Consider the following 19499-nt stretch of genomic DNA (forward strand, 5'->3'; position numbering starts at 1 on the left):
CTGGGCCTAAAGTTGCAGCAGCGTTATTTGATTTGAGGCAAGAGATTTTGCATTTGATTTTAAAGCCTCTTAATTGTTTAGCATTTAGAACGTGTGAGTTGATTTATCTCTGTATATGTGTGTTTTTAATGCAGTACTTACTTGAAGGTGGAACCCATATATATCTTTTACAGGTGGATAATGCAAAAGATTTGCTTTCCCTTGGTGGTCTGCAACTTTTGATTAATGGGCTAAACAGCAGTGAACCACTGATGAAGGAATATGCCTCTTTTGTATTGGGAGCTGCACTGTCCAGGTGAGCATCCCTAAATATATGTGTTGCTTTAAAAATCTGGGGGGAAAAGGAGTAACCCGAAGAAGGTGTCTGTACAAGTAGTCCTCGACTTACAACAGTTTGTTTAGTGACAATTTGAAGTTACAAATGACACTGAAAAAGAGACTTATGGCCATTTTTTGCACCTAACAACTGTTGCCGTATCCTTGTGGTCATGTGATCAACATTCGGACTGACTCATCTTTATGACAGTTGCAGTTCTGTGTGATTCCCCTTTTGCAACCTTCTGACAAGCAAAGTCGATGGGGAAGCCAGATTCACTTAACAACCACGTTACTAACTTAACAACTGCGGTGATTCACTTAACAACTGTGGCAAGAAAGGTCGTAAAATGGGGCAAAATTGACTTAACAGATGTTTTACTTAGCAACAGACTCAATTGTCGTAAGTTGGGGACTACCTGTAGCACCAATACAATTCCACAATTGGAGAAGTGGGGATGCTGTATGTTCATCTATATTTGGGGCTCCTGTTGTCACAACTGATCAGTCCTGAAGTGAGTAGAGTAAAAAATACTCTGCAGTTGCTAAGCAGCTGGAGATGGCTGTTTTTAACCTCTTTTGGAATTTGGAAAACAATTACTCACCCGCTGAAATGTAGCTTTCACATAGCAGATTGCTGCCCCATTCACATGGCCAGGTGAGGTTATCAGAGTTCTGCTTCACACAACAAAGAAACAAGAGCTGGAGCATACAAACTTTGGGGAATTAGTTGATAATTAGATTTTAAAGTATCCTTGCTGAAAGGATTCTAGTGTCAGAAACAAAGCATATAAAGAGGAATCTATGCTCTCTGAGATTATAACAAAACCAATCAAAATTCAGAATCCCCTGAAGGCTCACCTTAGAATTCATTATTTAAGTAAAGGTGATTTGTAATCTTGCAATCCCTCCCCTCCCCACCTGGAGTTAAGTAGTAACCCAGGACACATACACATAGGAATAGTCAGTATCAGTCTATTTACGAATTCTTCAAACGTAATTAGACTGACAAATAGTACTCATAAACAGTCTAGAGAAGAGTTTCATTTTAGAACTTGATAACGAAAGTAGACGGTTGAAATCTTACGGTAATTCTAAAATTCCACGGTAATCTACACTTATGACTTCCTTGTCCGTGAATATCACTACTTTTGGAAATTGCTTAATTCAGCTTCACCTTGTTGTGGCATGGTTAAATGTTACTGTCTATAGGTATTGGGCATGTCATGTGAACTCAAAACCACCTTTATATGCTTCATTGTTTGCTACTTTGTCTATGCCTTCTTATAAAGTCATATTTCAGAAGGCCAGCTTGTATTATGTTGCAGATTAACAAAATCAAGTTTTTAAAAAGTCAGTTGGAATACTTCCAATCCATTATGTTGTCAGATATATTTCAAAGTATTCATTTCAGAATTCATACTATGTTTTGACCTGGGACTTGATTAGTACATTGTGTTGGCAAACACCATCTTACCTGCTGGCATTTTAAGTGCCTTAAACAAAACAAAATCAATACAGAAATTTAGAGCTGACAGTGCACAGAAACTTGCATTGAAACTTGATTTAATAGGCTATATAGAAATTGCCTAAAAGCATGTGAGTTGTAAGATATAAACTGCAGAATCTCAAAACAGAAGAATTGAATGCCATGTATAGCAGTGTTTAAAAAAGCTGGAATCACACCAAGCAACAAATTTCATAGTGTGTGAACCAATATCTATTGTCTTATGTCAGATAATAGCTATTATCTTTTGTTCATTCAGCTATCTTTCAAATATTTTTATGTTGGCATAGGTTAAAATGTAACAAAATCTGAAATGTACCTATTCAAAGGCAAATATATTAAAAACTTCTATAATTCAGCATATGTCTGTAAAAGATATGCAAAAGCTGTATGCTTATTGTTAGAAGCAAAAAGGGCTCTCTGCATGCATTTACAAAATAAGAATATAGCTGTGCTTTGAAGTCTTCTGTTTCTTTAAGAACAAAAGGCTAAAATTAATTTCAGGTGATTGTAGTCCATCAAGATGATGAAAATGTTCTGTTCTTCTACAGTGTTTCTCAACCTTGACAATTTTAAGGCATGTGGACTTCAACTCCCAGAATTCCACAGCCAGCATTGCTGGCTGTGGAATTCTGGGAGTTGAAGTCCACATGCCTTAAAATTGTCAAGGTTGAGAAACACTGTTCTACAAAAAGACATCCCCATCACTGTCTTCTGCCTTATGTTGTTAGACATATGTTTCCTATATTCTCAAATCTATAGATAGTGAAAATCAGGAATGACACTCCTTAGGGCTGTCATTGGGAACTTCCTTAATCACTGCAAACATGCATTCTGTTTCTAATTCAGGTTCATACTGTTAAAAAAGGTCTTATAGGGATCCACCCCCACAGAAACAGTAATTATATGCAGCGCTTGGCCAATTCACATGATTGGCCCTATGGCTATGCTGGGTGTTATGGCCTTGGAAATTAATTCAGTAGAAGATATGGGAGTGATTTCCATTGGCCTAAGTTGCCTACACTATTTCTCCATACCATCAGCAAAAGAAATCTTTTCAAGCTTTGTTCTCTCAGATGTCTAAACCATGGTTATAATCCATGGATTACATAATCCACTTCAGTAGCTAAATGATGGAAATCAACATGTCTGGCTTTAAAGTTTTCATTATACACATCTGTACAGGATAAGGTTATCAGCGGCTGTCAGAAATGACAATATAATTGCTGGGGAATGTGAGTGAAAACTGCTCCCCTTGTGGCTTCTTTTCATTCCTCTCTTACTAATGTAGTAAAATGAACAATTATTAGAATAATGATTTGTCTGCATAACTAGAATAATGATTTGTCTGCATAATTGCTAGAATAATGATGTAATGCATAATCACTGGGAAAATTCACTGGGAAAGTTCTGTGTCAGTAATATGTGGCTAACCAAATGAGCATTGCACATGGATACTTTGTATGTAGCAAAACCTTCCACTGTATGCCCGTGAGAAACGATCCAAATATATTACAGTGTATTACCATGTGTAGTCCCTTTGTTCCTGAAAGAAGGGTAGTATAAAAACTGAAGTCTAATCCCGCCCTCCTCGTTCAGAATTGCCTATCTCTATATGCCTCTGAACCTGCGCAAATAAACCTCTCTGCTAAACCCCTCTGGAATTCGTAAGAGTTCTTTCGTTTTCCACAAGATTACAAGAACTTTGATTAACAGTTACGGTGACCATACGTGCTTCGTTATAAAGGAGAGCCCTTTAAAGGTGTCTTTTAGATTTATTTTTCAAAAACTTACTTTTGTCCTTTAGTTTGCTCATTTAAGTTTTACTGTACAAATGGTACCCACTTAACGCGCAGTATTTCATTTTCATGTGAAAAACATGGAAATTGAATTGTCTTTCTAAAATAAATTTACATCTGGTGTTTGAATTTTAGACAGTTTTATTAGAATTTGCATTTTTGTTCAGATTTTTTTTCTTGATTTTGCTCCTAAAATTTCCTTTGTAAAGCAAAGTTATGAACTTAAACAATTAATTTTATCCTTAGGAACTCCTTTTAGGTTTGTCCTTGATTTTTTCCCAAGAAACCCGATAATTAATTATCTGAAGAAGGGGATTCCCAGAGAAACTTAATCTTCATGTATATAAATTCATGCTTTGAGGCAATATTTACTTTTCTGTGCATATTTACCAATTTTCCATGTCACACTTTAATTTGGCATAGAGCAGGGCCTGACAAGAGCCAGCAAAAAGCTAATGGGGGCTGCCAGCCGCCTCGCCAATATTCATTAAAAGCTGCTACTTTGGTAGCAGCTGAGAGAACCGAACTGGCATCCAACAGCCTTCTCTTCCAACCAACACTGGAGTGTGATCACCATGACAACCGTTGCTGGGGGCGGGCCCTTGTAAGAGAAGAGAGTTGTGCCTGGCAGGGAACAATAGGAAGTGCCTTGCAAACAAGTTGCATGGTGGGGGGGGGGAGACCGAGGGAGAGCGAGCGAGAAGGTAGCCATGCTGAACTAAGCTGGTTGCTCCAGAAGGTCAAGGGGTTGATCAAAAGCAGTAATTGCCATCTCTCTCTTAAAGCAGGTCATAGCTTGAATGGTACCAGCGATATTTTCTTTGTATATCTTTCTTGTAAAAGAAGAGTTCGTCTACCACCACCACCACCACCACCACCACCCCTTTGGTCTCCGAAAACTTCCGTCGTTCCAAGTTCCTTTTCCCGTATTTTTATCTTCTCGAAAACACGATCTAGCTAAGTTCCTTGTTAACTTGCGTCGTTTTGTCAAGTAGCATACTACTTTCCTTCGATCTTCCCCTCGTCGAAAGTAAGGGTCCAAGGGGTCGTTAATTGTTGAAGAACATAATGCCTTGGATGCTAGGTAGCCTTTTCTGACTGCCGCTGGTAGCCTTATTCTGCATAGGTGTGTGTAATCGAAGCTTTAAAGCCAGCCAGGATGGTTGCCATCCCTAAGCTGTGGAAGCGGAATTCTGCAATCAACTCTGTGCTCTGTGAATCAGTTATTGCTTTTGTTGATTCTGAATCTTTCACTGTTCAGCTTCATTGAGTGATTTGTGCTTTCTGTAGCACGAAAAAGGAAGGGGGAAAGAAAATATCTAGACCATGCACAATTTGATATAGTTCTCTTATTATCCCTCCCGTTTTTTTCTATGTGAAAGAGCCCCATAGAATGAAGCTTTTCTGTGCAAGCTAATTGAAGACAGCATGACCTGTCTAGTCCATCAAATCTATGTGTAAAGGCACAAGATACGGCAACCTTCATGAAGCACAGCAACTCTGGGTCCTGGTCACCTTCAATTTCTGTAGGAGAAAGCCAGGAAATAAATGTCATGGGTAGATGACATTTGGGGGGGGGGAGTTGTTTAGTGTACTGAAAATTTGACCCATTTATAATTATTGAGGGGAATAGTAAGGACCCGCCTCAATCAGTTCTCCCAAGAAAGCAGAACTCTTGAAATGGCATCATTTCAAAAGGAACTTTTATTGGGAAGTGTTGTCAGCAGGAATAGAAGGCAGGATCTGAGGGTTTCCCGCATGAATCAAGTAATTAAAACATCTTCGTTAGAGTCTTGGCCTTGGGAATCATGGTGCACGGGATGAAATGCACCTGTTTGGAGAACAGGTCAGTACCACCCAAATGACTGTGTTCCCTGCGTTCTCTGGTAACTCCACGATAAGATCCATGGAAATCTCCCACCAAGATACTAATGGGCTTGCTACCACCTGCAATACCCTGTCTTCATTTTGCCGCTGCACAGATGGGGCAGCTAGCCACATAGCTTTCAATGTTCTTCTTTATGGACAGCGACCAAAACTGTCTCTTTACTAGATGGAGCATTTTCATGAACCCAAAATGTCCAGCCATCTTTGAGGCATGACATAGTTGCATAAATTTCAGTCTCTGGGCTTTGGGCACATATAATTTTCCACCCACCCAAGGCAGTCCATCATCCATCGAGCAGAGATTCTTATGATCCAGGAACCATTCACCTGTTTCCAAAGCCTTCCTGAACTCCGCTCCTGCTTCGCTATCTAGGGGTCTTGGTTTCTTTGCTTGCAAGCGTGTGGTTACTGGAGCCGCTAATTGTTTAGATGGCATGAGGGGGTCCACCACTTCTGTTTTGGTGCTTTTATACTGTGGCAACTTTGACAAAGCGTCTGCTAAGAATTTTTTTCCCCCAGACAGGTATTCGATAGTAAAGTTAAACCGGTGGGAGTGTTGAGACCACCTTGCTTGTTTTGGTGCCTAATGTAAGGACCCGCTTCAATCAGTTCTCCCAAGAAAGCAGAACTCTTGAAACGGCATCATTTCAAAAGGAACTTTTATTGGGAGGTATTGACAGCAGGAATAGAAGGCAGGATCTGAGGGTTGCCCGCGCAAATCAAATAATTAAAAGAGTCCATAGTAACCTCACCCTAACTGTCCATCCAGACAGTTCAAACAGGCCAATCTGCAGGTGTGAGAATGCCGTGGGAACAGAGTGATAAGGCGCCGCTTTCAAGGCTGTTAGGTGTCTGCACCGCTCAGAGATAAGGCAGATGGCCAGAGGTACATTCCATTCTCATCCCATTAGAGACACATCAAAGAGGATAGAGAAAGAGACAGAGCAAAGCAAATACACTTCGGCACCTCAAGCTTCCCCCTCCCCCTCAGGAGAATGGCAGAACCCAAAAAGAATAAGAAATCCCATGCACCCAGAACATAGGGTTCTGACAATCAGACTTGTTATGCTCTGACTTTTATGGAAGGAAGATCTACTCTTCTTGATATTAAAAGGCTGACTCTAAAATATGATCATAATGTTTTAAATACATCATCATGTTAATGCAGGGGTTCCCAACCAGGGGTGCTTGCACCCCCTGGAGGTGCGAGACGATATCCCAGGAGGTGCGAAAAATTGGGTTTTCAAAATTATAGTGTATATGAATAATTCGTTGCCGTTATTTCGAACTTTTGTAAGGGGTGCGAGAATATATCAGAATATATCAGGGTGCGGGGTATAGAAAAGGTTGGGAACCACTGTGTTAATGGAACAGAAAAAGCCAGGGAGATGTGGAAAATGAGTTTGAATTTTAAAAAAAGAAGTCAACAGATACAACACTGAGTTGGCAAATGAATGGAATAATTTGTGAAACGAAGCTGAGGGAAGAGAACAGGGGAAGATATTACCTTGTTTAAAGCAGTGCTTAGAATGCAGGAAAGGTATTTTATTCGTAAATGTTATTGCTATACCTACAAGGTTCAGCCAAAATGACTTTTCACAGTCACGTTATCCTGTCACTGGTTCTTTTCTCTTACTGTTTGTGATTATGCTGACTTATTCTTCAATACCCAATCATTGTTTATTATCTTGATATGTTTATGGTACTGCAATATTGTCTTTGTGGGTTAGTTGGCACTACTAGCTGTATTAAATGGCTTTTCCCCCTTCCTATTGTCATTTTTCTCCAAGTGAAAATGAAGAGTGTTTCCTTTGAAGAGAAGCCAACATATTTGTGGCATCTCACTGCATGCTCAGGGTTGATCTTTATTTCATGTGCACTATCTTTATATCTTGGCTGGCATTGGAGGTTTAATGTAAAGTTTTTCAAAAAAATGTGTCTCTTTAATTCTTAACAATATCATCCTCCGGTCCATCAATCCACCACCAAACTGTAGCTTCTACTTCAATGTTTCTATACCCTTGGTCCTTTCCCATTCAATCTGCCCTCAAAACATGCTGTATATTCTCTAAAACTTTCCAAAGGTCTGTCTCACTAGTGAAAACCCTGCTTCTTAACTTGGGCATCTGTCTTCTTTACCTGTCCAGTTCTGTTTATACAATATTATTTCTTGAATCTGAATGCAAGACATCATGGATATCTTTGGAATAGCAAATGCCTTTTGTAACAAAGGAGAGATGCATGCAGTCAAAATAATTGTATACTATTTCCGTCAGTCTTTATTCCCATCATTTTCCTTTGCCATTTCCCATATTTACATTCAGATTGTAAACCACATGAAATACAAATCTGCACTGTGTCAAGTCCATAGAGAGTGCTATATAAATTATAATAACATCCTAGCAACATAAAAAAGGATATTTCTGTCTAAAACTGTCTACAGAATGCAGTTCTACCAGCCACGAGCAAGATCAAAGAGCTAAAATTGAGCTCAGAGGCAAAACTAAGATTTTGAAGTTCAGACTGAGAAGCCAAACATGTTTTCAGTAGAGATAGGCACGTCTTCCAGTTTGGCAAGGATGTTGACATTGATCCTGCTAGTGAAGGTCTCTGGGTAGATTTAAAGGTAAAAATCACTTTGCTTGAGCAGGGTCCATAAGATTATCTGGGACACTACACATCCTCTTCACAACCTGTTTTCCTTGTTACCTTCTGGGAGGAGACTCTGCGGTATCCGTAGCAGAACATCCAGATTCAGCCATAGTTTCATTCCATACAGCATTAATCTTGTGAACTCTCAAGCTTCCTCCTTCCGTTATATATTAAAGATGGACAGTATTTAATATTTATTTGCTACGTATATGTGAGGGTGTGGGTCTATACATATGTTGCATATAGTATGTTTTAGGTGTGTGTCATGTATGTGTTCCACTTTGAGAACAGGCAACTAAATTTCATTTTTGATGTGTGCCGTTGTGCCCACAGTAAAAGAATGACAATAAAGATGATTTTATCTCATCTTATCTCATCTCATCTCATCTCATCTTATCAAAGTAGTCTAGGCTTGGTTGTTGATGGACATGGGAGTAACTCCTATTTCTGAACCGACTATGAAAAGCAAAAGCATCTCTATCCTAGAGACCTCTCATCCCTGCCCCAATTTCCTTGAAGAATGATTGTGATTTTCATTCTTATACTTCCCCATTTTAACCTAATACAACAAAATCAGGATTTGGTGTTACCAATCCACCATTTACAGCTAAGTTTAAGATGAGAAGTGTAGTTCAGGATTATTAAGACACGGTTAGTGGCAGTAGATGATCGAGAAATGTGGTTTCAGGATAGCAGAGTATGAGTTACGTAGACAATCAGTTCATATGGAAACAGCAAAAGAAAGAAAAGGAAGAAATCTAACAATTCTCAAATTACAGTGGCCATTTCCTCTGATAATCTCCAGAAGGATGTGAGTTTTGATCTTTTGCCATTCTGACCTATAAGATAAAACTAGACTCTTTGCATTACAATGCCTAGATTACCTAAAAGATCTAGAATCCTGTTGTGGCAATTTTTTTTTTTTTTAAAGTAAAAGAACATGCTAAACCTACCAGGTTTTCTTTTCATGGATGTACATAAGACATGTTTGTAAAAATGCTAAATGTTTTTAGTAGATGCGTGCATACACTTCCTGTAGAGATGTGTGTGGAATGGAAAATAGTGTTTTTTAGAACCTAAAAAACACAATTGCCTTCTAGAAGTTCTGATGAACCATGCTGGATGAGCTGTGACTAGCAGAAACAAAATTGCTGCGGTTAGGTGGAGCTTTGCAGCTCGGATTCGATAGCCCTGTTGTTGAACATTTTAGCCTCCCTCTTGATGTCTTGAAGTCTTCTTTTTATAATGTTCATCTAAACATTTCCATACCTGATCATCTCCTTTAATATTGCAACTATCTCGAGCTGAAGATAATGTCCCACAATGCCCTTCCGGGTGACACCGAGTTAATCATTTTCTTTTAGGACAACTACCTTCATATGGTTATCACCGTGGGGGTAAAATGAAGAGGAATCCTTATGCAAGTCAGTTTTTGCTCCTGACCATAGGACACAAATTAGCCAAAACCAAACCTGCAAAGAATTTTAGGGAATGTTTAAGACAAAATTCATATGCCTCACCCTTTCTTTCCCCTCTTGTGTTCAGTAGCTCCCAACAAGGCTTATCTCAACAGCCCGAGGAAGCTGCTAAGGGCGTGGGGGAGGCAGGGGTGGAAGGGTACTGATCTTGTCTTCCCAGCACCTTCTCTCTCATGCCTCACCCATATCTGCTTCATCATTGCCTTTTTCTTCCCCAATGGAAAATAGTAAAATAGAAGTAAAAACGCTTCTGCCAGGAAGAATAGCAGTTCGAGGCATATTCAGAACCAAATGACCTTATTTTATTCCCTATCTGGACCAAAAACGATCTGTTTTTGGTTCAGACATCAGCCACCCAAAAAGCAACCGCGTTGTGCACAGAACAATCTGTGCCGGAATTACTTTGCGCGTCCGTGGCTTGTGTTAAAATGACATTGTGTTTTTCATCTTGTCAAATTGCTCCAGCAGGTGGCGACTTGCGAAGCTAAACCAACATCCAGTAAGTGCTGCTTTGCAGTGGGATCTCTCTCCAGGGCTTCGTATTCATTTTCAGCTTTGCAAATATATTGTTAAAAAAAAAACAAAAAAAAACCCTTAGCCTGACACAATTATTTCTCATGAAAGCCAGATTGCAGTAAAGTTTAAAGGATGCTGAGGTGTTTTTGACTGTAATGAGTTTTTATTTCCTCTCTTCCCAGCAACCCCAGAGTGCAAGTTGCAGCGATTCAAGGAGGTGCTTTACAAAAATTGCTGGTTATTTTGGCTACAGATCAATCCTTGGCAGTAAAGAAAAAGGTACCGGGGAGGGGGGGGGAGAGAACTTGTAGAATTGAATATTTTACTAGAATGTTTATAGCCTTCTGTGCAGGAATGTAAATATCCAAGGCTGAATCATGAGGACGGCTGGGCAAAAAAGGGGTAAGATTAGGTTATTAGATTATTATAATCTAATAATGTTAGATTGTTCCTAACATAATCTAATAATGTTAGATTGTTCCTAACATAATCTAATAATGTTAGATTGTTCCTAACATTTAGAGGTGCTAGCACACTAATCAGCAAAGGTCGTGCCCCTTTGCTGATTAGTGCTAGCAGAGCTGGGCTGCAAAATCTGGGTTGTCACTAGATGTCAACAGAAAAAAACAAACCACTTTTGCTTCTGCCTCGTGGGCACCTGAAATTTGCAGCCCAGATCTGATAGCTCGATCACTCAATAGCTTTGAAGGTCGAAGTCTTCCTTCTGTGGCAATCACCGGAACATCTTGACACTTGATCATCATGCATAATTTTCAAAATAATTCTTACTGAAGAGCTTTAGTTGCAGGCAAAGGCACCAATGGACCGGGATACATGGCTTTGAGCTTAGGCAATCCTTATGAAGCCATCTTTTGCTCCTGGAAGATACACGGGATGTACATTTTTTTAAAAAAGTATTTGTTTGGTTTGGTTTGCATTCTAGCCACCTCCACAGAGCGCACTTATAAATATTAGACAATATTCGTGTAAGAAGGAAAAGCAGTTGGTTGATTGCATCCTCTGTTTATGCATAACGTTATCGCAATCAGTGACCAGTCGCATGTGGCAGAAAGATATAAAATGAATATTAAAAATGCATTTTACATAGTTATAAAACCCTAACGTAGAAGACACTTTTCTTGTATAAAGTAATGGCAGCTGTAAGGATTTTGTGACTGTTTTGGAGATGATGATGATGATTTATTGTAAATTGTATCCTGCCTGATTCTCTATGTTAATCTAGCCTGATAATAAGAAAGCAAATAAAGTCACCCGTAGACAAATGGAATTTTGGCTAGGAGGTGGAGTTAGGGCACATAACTGCTACAAAAAGGACATACGCGGGATCAAAGAAGCGTCAAAGAAGCATGTGGGCTAGAATCTCAGGTTCTTCCAGGCAATTTCATTCAGAAAAGGGGTACTGTTATATTTTCCCTCCGGTATGGTGAGAGGGTAAGACATTAAAGCAGGCCAAAGAATATTATACAGGTAATTGTAAATACATTGCCGATGTTTCCTGTTTATATTTACAGGGGTAGATAACCTCGGCAATTTTATGACTCATGGACTTCAACTCCCAGAATTCCTGAGTCAGCATAGCTGACTCAGGAATTCTGGGAGTTGAGGTCCATGAGTCATAAAAGGGCCGAGGTTGCCTACCCCTGGGCTACTACAGTAGATCACCCTAGACTACCTACAGAGTAGCTACACCTGCTGCCAAAGGATGGCATTAAGTCTTGTTGGACCCATGGCCAGCAGAAATTGGACAAGAAACTGCACTTAATCTGGATTCTAGTCTGCCAAGAAAAAGAATAATGTCAGTACAGACCATCCTCGACTTACAACAGTTCATTTAGTGAGCGTTCAAAGTTACAATGTCACTGAAAAAAACTGACTGACGACCCTTTTTTCAACACTCACGACCTTTGCAGCAACCCCATCAAAATCCAGAGGCTTGGCAACGGATTCATATTTATGACGGTGGCAGTGCCCCAGGGTCATGGGTAACTTTCTGACAACAAAGTCAACGGGGGAGCCAGATTCACCTAGCAACTATATTACTAACTTAACAACTGTAGTGATTAGATTTAACAACTGTGGCAAGAAAGGTTGTTAATGGGATGAAATTCACTTAAGAAGTGTCTCACTTAGCAACAGAAGTGTTGGGCTCGATTGTGGTCATAAGTCGAGGACTACTATTATAGGTTGCAGAAGCCAGGGAATTGCTAGAACAGGGCTTTTCAACCAGTGGTTCGGGTACCACCTGTGGTACATTGGCACCTGGCAGGTGGTACGCGACCATCCCAGAAAAGTAGCGGGGGAGGGGAATGAGCTGAACCGATGGCAGCACCGCACAAGCCTGAGCAAGAGATGGCTGGAGCTGCAGGGCTGTCAGGGCTCAGCGGAAGCACCAGGATCAGCGCTTCTTCGGGACTGTCAGGGCTCAGTGGAAGCATCAGGATCAGCGCCAGGCTCCAGCTGGAGCTTGGTGCTGATCCTGGTGCTTCTGCTGAGCCCTGAAGAAGCACCGATCAGCTGGAAAGCGGCACTGATCCTGGTGCTTCTGCTGAGCCCAGAAGAAGCGCAGATCAGCTGGAAGGTTGCAGCATCTCCAGGGTGTTGTGATTTACATTCAGATGCTTGGCAACTGATTCGTATTTATGACGGTCACAGTGTCCCAGGGTCATGTGAAGTGACCAAAACCTGCTGCAACCACCCAGCAGATGGGGGGGAATAAAAACCAAATACCCCCCACTCCACCCCTGCTGCCAATCCTCTACAGAAATGCTCACAACAATGAAAACCTCGGACAGGAGGAAGAGCACTGCTGGCTGGGCAGGCAGGTGTCTTGCTCTGCTGTGGCTTGGGGGGCACTTTTTTCAGTGCCATTGTAACTTCGAACAGTCACTAAGCGAACTGTTGTAAGTCAAGGACTACCTATACTTCATCGCTTTTTTCCTTTTTTTTTTTTGGGTCAAGTTTTTGACACCTTGCTAGGCGCCTAGTGGTACTTGGATGTTGCCATATCCTAAAAGTGGTACAATGGGTGAAAAGGTTGAAAAGCCCTGTGCTAGAAGACTGAAGGTGAAACCAAAAATAGAACTGACCTAAAGGGATCGTAAACTCCAATGGATCACCCCACCTTCTGAGAAGATTGCTCTGTTCAGAATGCAGCAGGCGTGCAGAATAATAGCCTTTGGCATCTGGATTGGATAGTATCTAAGGCCTTTAAGTCATTATATGGACGCATCTGAAACCTATATAATATCTGAGAGATGGATTTAGCTTTAAAAAGTTTTAGGGCAATTGATAGATACTTGCCACTTTCAATAGGAAAGAAGTCCAGTATGGCTTTAGTGCTCTTGTTAGCCTTATCAGAAATAGATTTAGTTGTTCATACCAGATTCCAAAGGATTAAAATACTACGCCAGGGATTTTGAAGGATGAAACCAGACGTGTATTGTTATTTTATTTTTTTATCGGCTACGAATGTTTAGAGCCTCTAAATCCCTTTGAAAAGGCCCCAGGGATGACGTCTGAGGACCAGCCTGAGTTAAAGAGAGCCAGAATAAAGAAGCAGCGCTAATTCTCTATTATTCACTTTGCGGGGATGGAATTCTGTTTTTTAAGTCGAGGTGATGACAATTGAATTCATATCAGTACTGAGGAGAAAGAGAATCAGAATACAGCACTGCTAATCTTATAAAGAGAAAGCTGTGCTTTGTCTTAATGCTGTCAGGGTAGGGCGGCTGAATGTGGCTTGAATGAAATTAAGCTGAGCATGGTATCCCTCAACAAACTGGTTTTTCAACGCATGCAAAACTCCTAATGTGGCCCATCCTTTCATTGGATCCTGTTTAAATTTGGGAAGATCACAACCTGCCATAATAAGGTATAGGACGTCCTCGACTTACAACAGTTCATTTAGTGACCGTTCAAAGTTACGGTGGCACTGAAAAAAGTGACTTATGACCGTTTTTCACAGTTGCCATCTTTGCAGCATCCCCATGATCAGGTGATGAAAATTCAGATGCTTGGCAAACTGGTTCATACTTACGATCAACCATTTGTCTGAAATGGTGTATAGGGTTTCCTGCCTGAGCAGGGGGTTGGACTAGAAGACCTCCAAGGTCCCTTCCAATCATATGATGATGATGATGATGACGACGACGATGACTTGCAGCATCCCAGGGTCACGTGACTCCCTTTTGCGACCTTCTGACAAGCAAAGTCAATGGGGGAAGCCAGATTCACTTAACCACCGGGTTACTAACTTATCAGCTGCAGCGATTCGCTTAATGACTGAGGCAAGAAAGGTCGTAAAATGGGGCAACACTGACTTAAATGTCTCATTTAGCAACAGAAATATTGGGCTCACTTGTGGCTGTCAGTCGGGATCTACCTGTAGAAGAAGCCACCTCAGTGAAGAAAAAGAAATAGAAATTATGTATCCAGGGGGAAATGAATAAATAGAAAGTGCTGTCTTTTATTGAGCAAAGTGAAGTTTTGCATGAAGGGGTATTAGGTTTCCACAAAATCATCATTGGGTAAATTTTTCAGGGATTGGAAATACCCAGTCTGCATGATGGAAAGCTCTCCAGGGCTTCATCCAAGAACGTAAGCTTAAATACAGATATTGCTGAAAGCCACATTCTCCACACACCCTCATCCTCTTCCTACTGACATTTAGCCATTCTGCATTTTGCAAGGCTCTTGGACTGGCCCTACGCCGATGGATTCACACATCACTGGGCAGCGGAGGCAGTTCAGCTCCGCTGCAGAGCACAGGAATTGTGAATTCAGTTGTGCTGAGCATTTGAAAGTCATCAGGTTGCCTGGCCCTGAAGTAGAGTCAGGGAAATCATGACTGTGTGCCGAATGCTTCATGCACCAAGAGGGGATGAGATGGGGTTGGGGTTTGAATGACACAGAAAAAGCATTCTGGGAGGCAACTCTTAACGTGTATAATAATAATAATAATAATAATAATAATAATAATAATAATAATAATAATAATAATAATAATAATAATAATAATAATAATAATAATAAAGTTGGAAGGGACCTTGGAGGTCATCTAGTCCAACTCCCTGCTCAGGCAGGAAACCCTATACCATTTCAGACAAATGGCTGTCCAGTCTCCTCTTAAAAACTTCCAGTGTTGGAGCATTCACCGCTTCTGGAGGCAGGTTGTTCCACTGGTTAATTGTTCTAACTGTCAGGAAGTTTCTCCTTAGTTCTAGGTTGCTTCTCTCCTTGATTAGTTGCCACCAGTTGCTTCTTGTCCTGCCTTCAGGCGCTTTGGAAAGTAGCTTGACTCCCTCTTCTTTGTGGCAACCCCTGAGATATTGGAGCACTGCTATCATCTCACCCCTCGTCCTTCTCTTCATTAAACTAGACATACCCAATTCCAGCAACCGTTCCTTATATGCTTTAGCCTCCAGTCCCCTAATCATCTTTGTTGCTCTTCTCTGTACTCTTTCTAGAGTCTCAACATCTTTTTTACATCGTGGTGACCAAAACTGGATGCAGTATGGCAAAGCTGAGAGAAAGATTTTTTTTTCTTCTTGAGGCAGCAGGGTCTTCCGATGGTAAAAGTGGAGCTGGGAGAGCTGAAGGAGTTAAAAATCACAGGTTGTCCTCAATTTATGACTGTTCGCTTAACAACCATTCAAAGTTATGATGGACCTCCCCAGAGCTACTAATAACCCGTTTTTGGAGTTACGAGCGCTCACACAAACGCACGAGACACACAAAACACACACACACACACACAGTGGTCACGTGATCACCTTTTGGGCATTTGGCAACTGATTCACCTTTATGGCCATTTGCAATCTGCTTCGCTCGTGTGACTGCCATTTCCGATTTTTTTTCTCCTTTTTTTTTAAACCAGTTTTCAGCATTAACTTCCAGTTTCCAGCAATAAATGCCCATTGGGGGAAAGGAATTCGCTTAATAGGTGCCACGTTTGCTTAACAATGCGGCATTTGCTTAACAGCCATCATAAAAATATGGTCGTAACTTTGAATCTGGTCAAGCAATGTCTCAAATTGCAACAACTGCAATGACTTATGACCATAATTCCCGGCTCAATTACGCTCTTGAGTCAAAAGACTACCTGTATTAGGATAAGAGATTGAGAAGGTAAGGATGGAAAACAGCTCTGTGGATGATAAAGACACATACCTTATGGCTATTCAACATTCCTGGACTGTTGATCAGCCCCATTTTCCTGGAATAATGGTGAAGAATAATGTCTGAACTGTTTCTGCACTGGTTTGGCTTTGTCCACCCTAGGGTTGGCTTGGGGGATTGTATTGTAGCACAAAATTCTCCTAAAATTTCCTGAATCTGGTCTATAGAATGGTAGGGCAGACTGTCTAACATCCTAATGGCAAGCCTGAATAGCCACACCTTAACAAAAACAGTAGTAGACCCCACGAGAGGCTGAGACACTTGCTTTGTGCCTCTGACAGTCACCAAGATTTGACGTTCTCGCCAGGAACGAAGACCTGAAAAACGCTCCTGACTGATTGATTGGGATAGAAGTTGGAATGAGAGTGAAGATTTGCTCTCCGAGATTGTGTGGGTTGGTTAAGGGTCGGTGCTGTCTCTGAACTCTGAAGTTGGGGTCTTATTGGCTCTTCAGTTGCCCCCTCACTGCCTGGCGTACATGGTCTAGTGATTCTTCCTCAGTGTGCAGCTTCGCTGTTCTTTTTGGCTGCAAGTGCTTCGAGGCCTGCTACAAACCCTAGTCTGATAAATAGGTCACTGCTCTTATGTGGGTTCGTAAAGCCATGTGGCCTGCTCTAATCAGGATCATGCTGTCAACCTTTTAACAAGGCCGCCTCTGAATATCCTTGCCTTCAGCCGTATTCAGAGCTCAGAGTTTCTCGGGATGTTTGCGCGCCACAGGAAAAAGGAACGAGACGGATGTGTATGTTTGTGTATGAGCAAAATGCTTCCTGAGGGAGAATTTCTTCCATACTAAAGGCAGACCATTAGTCTTGAGACGCGAATGCCCTTTACAAATACCGTGTAAGGACCTGCGAAACGACTTGTTTGACCATTAGAATGTTTTACAAGTAAGTCGGAAACACGATCTCCCTTCTTTCCACCCGACCTCTTAAACAGAGGAAAGTAGACGAGTAACGAGTGAACCGAAGTTCACCCGGTCAGCAGTTATATCTCACACACACACACATAGAAGGTTATCTTGTCTTGCTTTCAATGACTTTATGGATCATCCTTGAGCAAAGAGGCTCTGAGAGGGTTCTGTGCTTAGCAATAGCAATATCGCTTAGACTTATAAACTGCCCCACAGTACTTTACAGAACTCTCTGAGCGGTTTACAAATGTCAGCCGATTGGCCCTCAACAATCTGGATCCTCATTTTACCGACTTCGGAAGGATGGAAGGCTGAGTCAACCTTGAGCCGGTCAGGATCAAACTCCAGGCTGTGGGCAGAGTTAGCCCGCAATACTGCATTCTAATCACTGGCAGCAAAGTGTTCTTGGGCCTATTCACACACATTTGGGCTGGCTGGTTACATTTTCTTCCTTTCTATCTTTGTATAAAGAAACGACATAGGAAGAAGATTCATTAGCCAAGACTTTGCTTTCTCGTTCTGTTGTGCCCCAGGGAGATGGCAGGATGCTTTTAATTGGCCCAGGATTCCTATTTTACATTCTCCAAGCCACTTCTGTATTGACCGCCCTCTCATTACGCTGACTTTTAGCACAAAGGAGAATTTGTATCCATCCTGGTAACTCGAGCAACACCAGATCAGGATAAGGAAACCTTTGCACCATTGTGAGTTCTGGAGGACAAAGACAGGTTTCATCTATTGGTCAATTATTTGGCTGTGGCCTAGCATATTGTGGTTTGTAAAGCATGTCTCATGACCTGGATTCAAGTGCTGCTATTTATATACCCCTAGTTCCTCTGTCTGCTAGCCACAAACATTCTTCCAGTCCTGTTTCTTGCTGCTTTTTTCATAAATGAGACTCCTGCATATGAATGAAATGAAGGATAGAAAGAGGGCCCCGTCACTTGGTGCTGTTGATCAATTACGTTTGTGTGTGTCTCTCTCTGTGTGTGTATAGTAATTTCACAGATAATTAATTAAAGACAACCACATTCATAATTATTCCTCATCACCCTCCCATAACATCTGCCTGGTGAATTCAATCCTGTGGGGTTGGCATGTTCAGGTTCTTTTGACTAAAGATATCTGCCCATCCCTATTCAGGCACTGTGAAAATTGCAGTGTTCCAATATTTGAGGGGCTCCCATAAAGATGAGGTCAAACTATTTTCCAAAGCACCAAAGGGCAAGACGAGAAACAGTGGATGGAAACTAACAAAGGAGAGAATCAACTAACCAAGGAGAGAATCAGCCTAGAACTAATGAGAAATTTCCTAACGGTGAGGGCAATCAACCAATGGAACCGCTTGGCTTCAGAGGTTGTGGCTGCTCCATCACTGGAGGCTTTCAAAAAGAGACTGGACAATCATTTGTCTGAAATGGTATAGAGCCATGGTGGCGAACCTATGGCACGCATGCCAGAGGCAGCACTCAGAGCCCTCTCTGTGGGCACGCATGCCGTCGCCCCAATCCTAGGCCTTTAGCTGGGTTTTATAAAACCTTTTCAGTTTAGGCCTCCGCCGCCATGTGCAAAAAAAAAAAAAAAAGGTTCAATCAATCAATCAATCAATTTCAACTTCTCGCGGGGGGGAAAAAGATCTCGCAAAGTTGGAATTGATTGATTGAACTTTTTAGTCCCACCCAGTCTGCCGTTACCACCGCAGCCACACCCACCCAATGGGCCATGCCCACCCAATGGGCCACGCCCACCCAATGGGCCATGCCCACCCGACACTCGACAATACATAAGAGGGTTTTGGGTTGCAATTTGGGCACTCGGTCTCTAAAAGGTTCACCATCACTGGTATAGAGTCTCCTACTTGAGCAAGGGGTTGGACTAGAAGACCTCTAAGGTCCCTTCCAGTTCTATATTCTACGAAGACATATTTTTCATGGGCTGGTGGTGCTGGAGGTCTTGTGACATTACAGCATGCCTTTGTCATAAAAGCCGAAGCATCACCTAAATTACAAGAAGGAATAGACTGGAGAAACTGAGCCTCCTGAGAAGAAAAGTGCACACAGGGAAGATGTACTAAGAGAGAGGCTGGGTTCTCGTGAGCGGTGAAATCAAACCCAGGCACTTGTGTTGAATAAGCCAAAGTTGGCTGGGTTCAAACATAATGCTAACCCTTAAACCATTGTTCACAAACCATAATGGTGAAGTTCGCACTACCAAAGGGTGTGAAGGAATTAGAG

The 19499-nt window shown here is 41.5% G+C and overlaps 1 protein-coding gene across 1 annotated transcript in view; it reads left to right on the forward strand.

Moving 5' to 3' along the window:
• The window catches only part of SIL1 (SIL1 nucleotide exchange factor), a 41734-nt gene that overhangs the window by 12122 nt on the left and 10113 nt on the right, over positions 1 to 19499 (forward strand). Inside the window, exons 8-9 of the mRNA XM_015818690.1 lie at positions 174 to 295; positions 10337 to 10433. Coding sequence (XP_015674176.1) covers positions 174 to 295; positions 10337 to 10433 — 219 coding nt within the window. The remainder of the gene's footprint in view (positions 1 to 173; positions 296 to 10336; positions 10434 to 19499) is intronic.

The sequence above is a fragment of the Protobothrops mucrosquamatus genome, unplaced genomic scaffold (genome assembly GCF_001527695.2).
Source record: "Protobothrops mucrosquamatus isolate PMUCROS unplaced genomic scaffold, P.Mucros_1.0 scaffold778, whole genome shotgun sequence".
Classification (NCBI taxonomy): Eukaryota; Metazoa; Chordata; class Lepidosauria; order Squamata; family Viperidae; genus Protobothrops; species Protobothrops mucrosquamatus.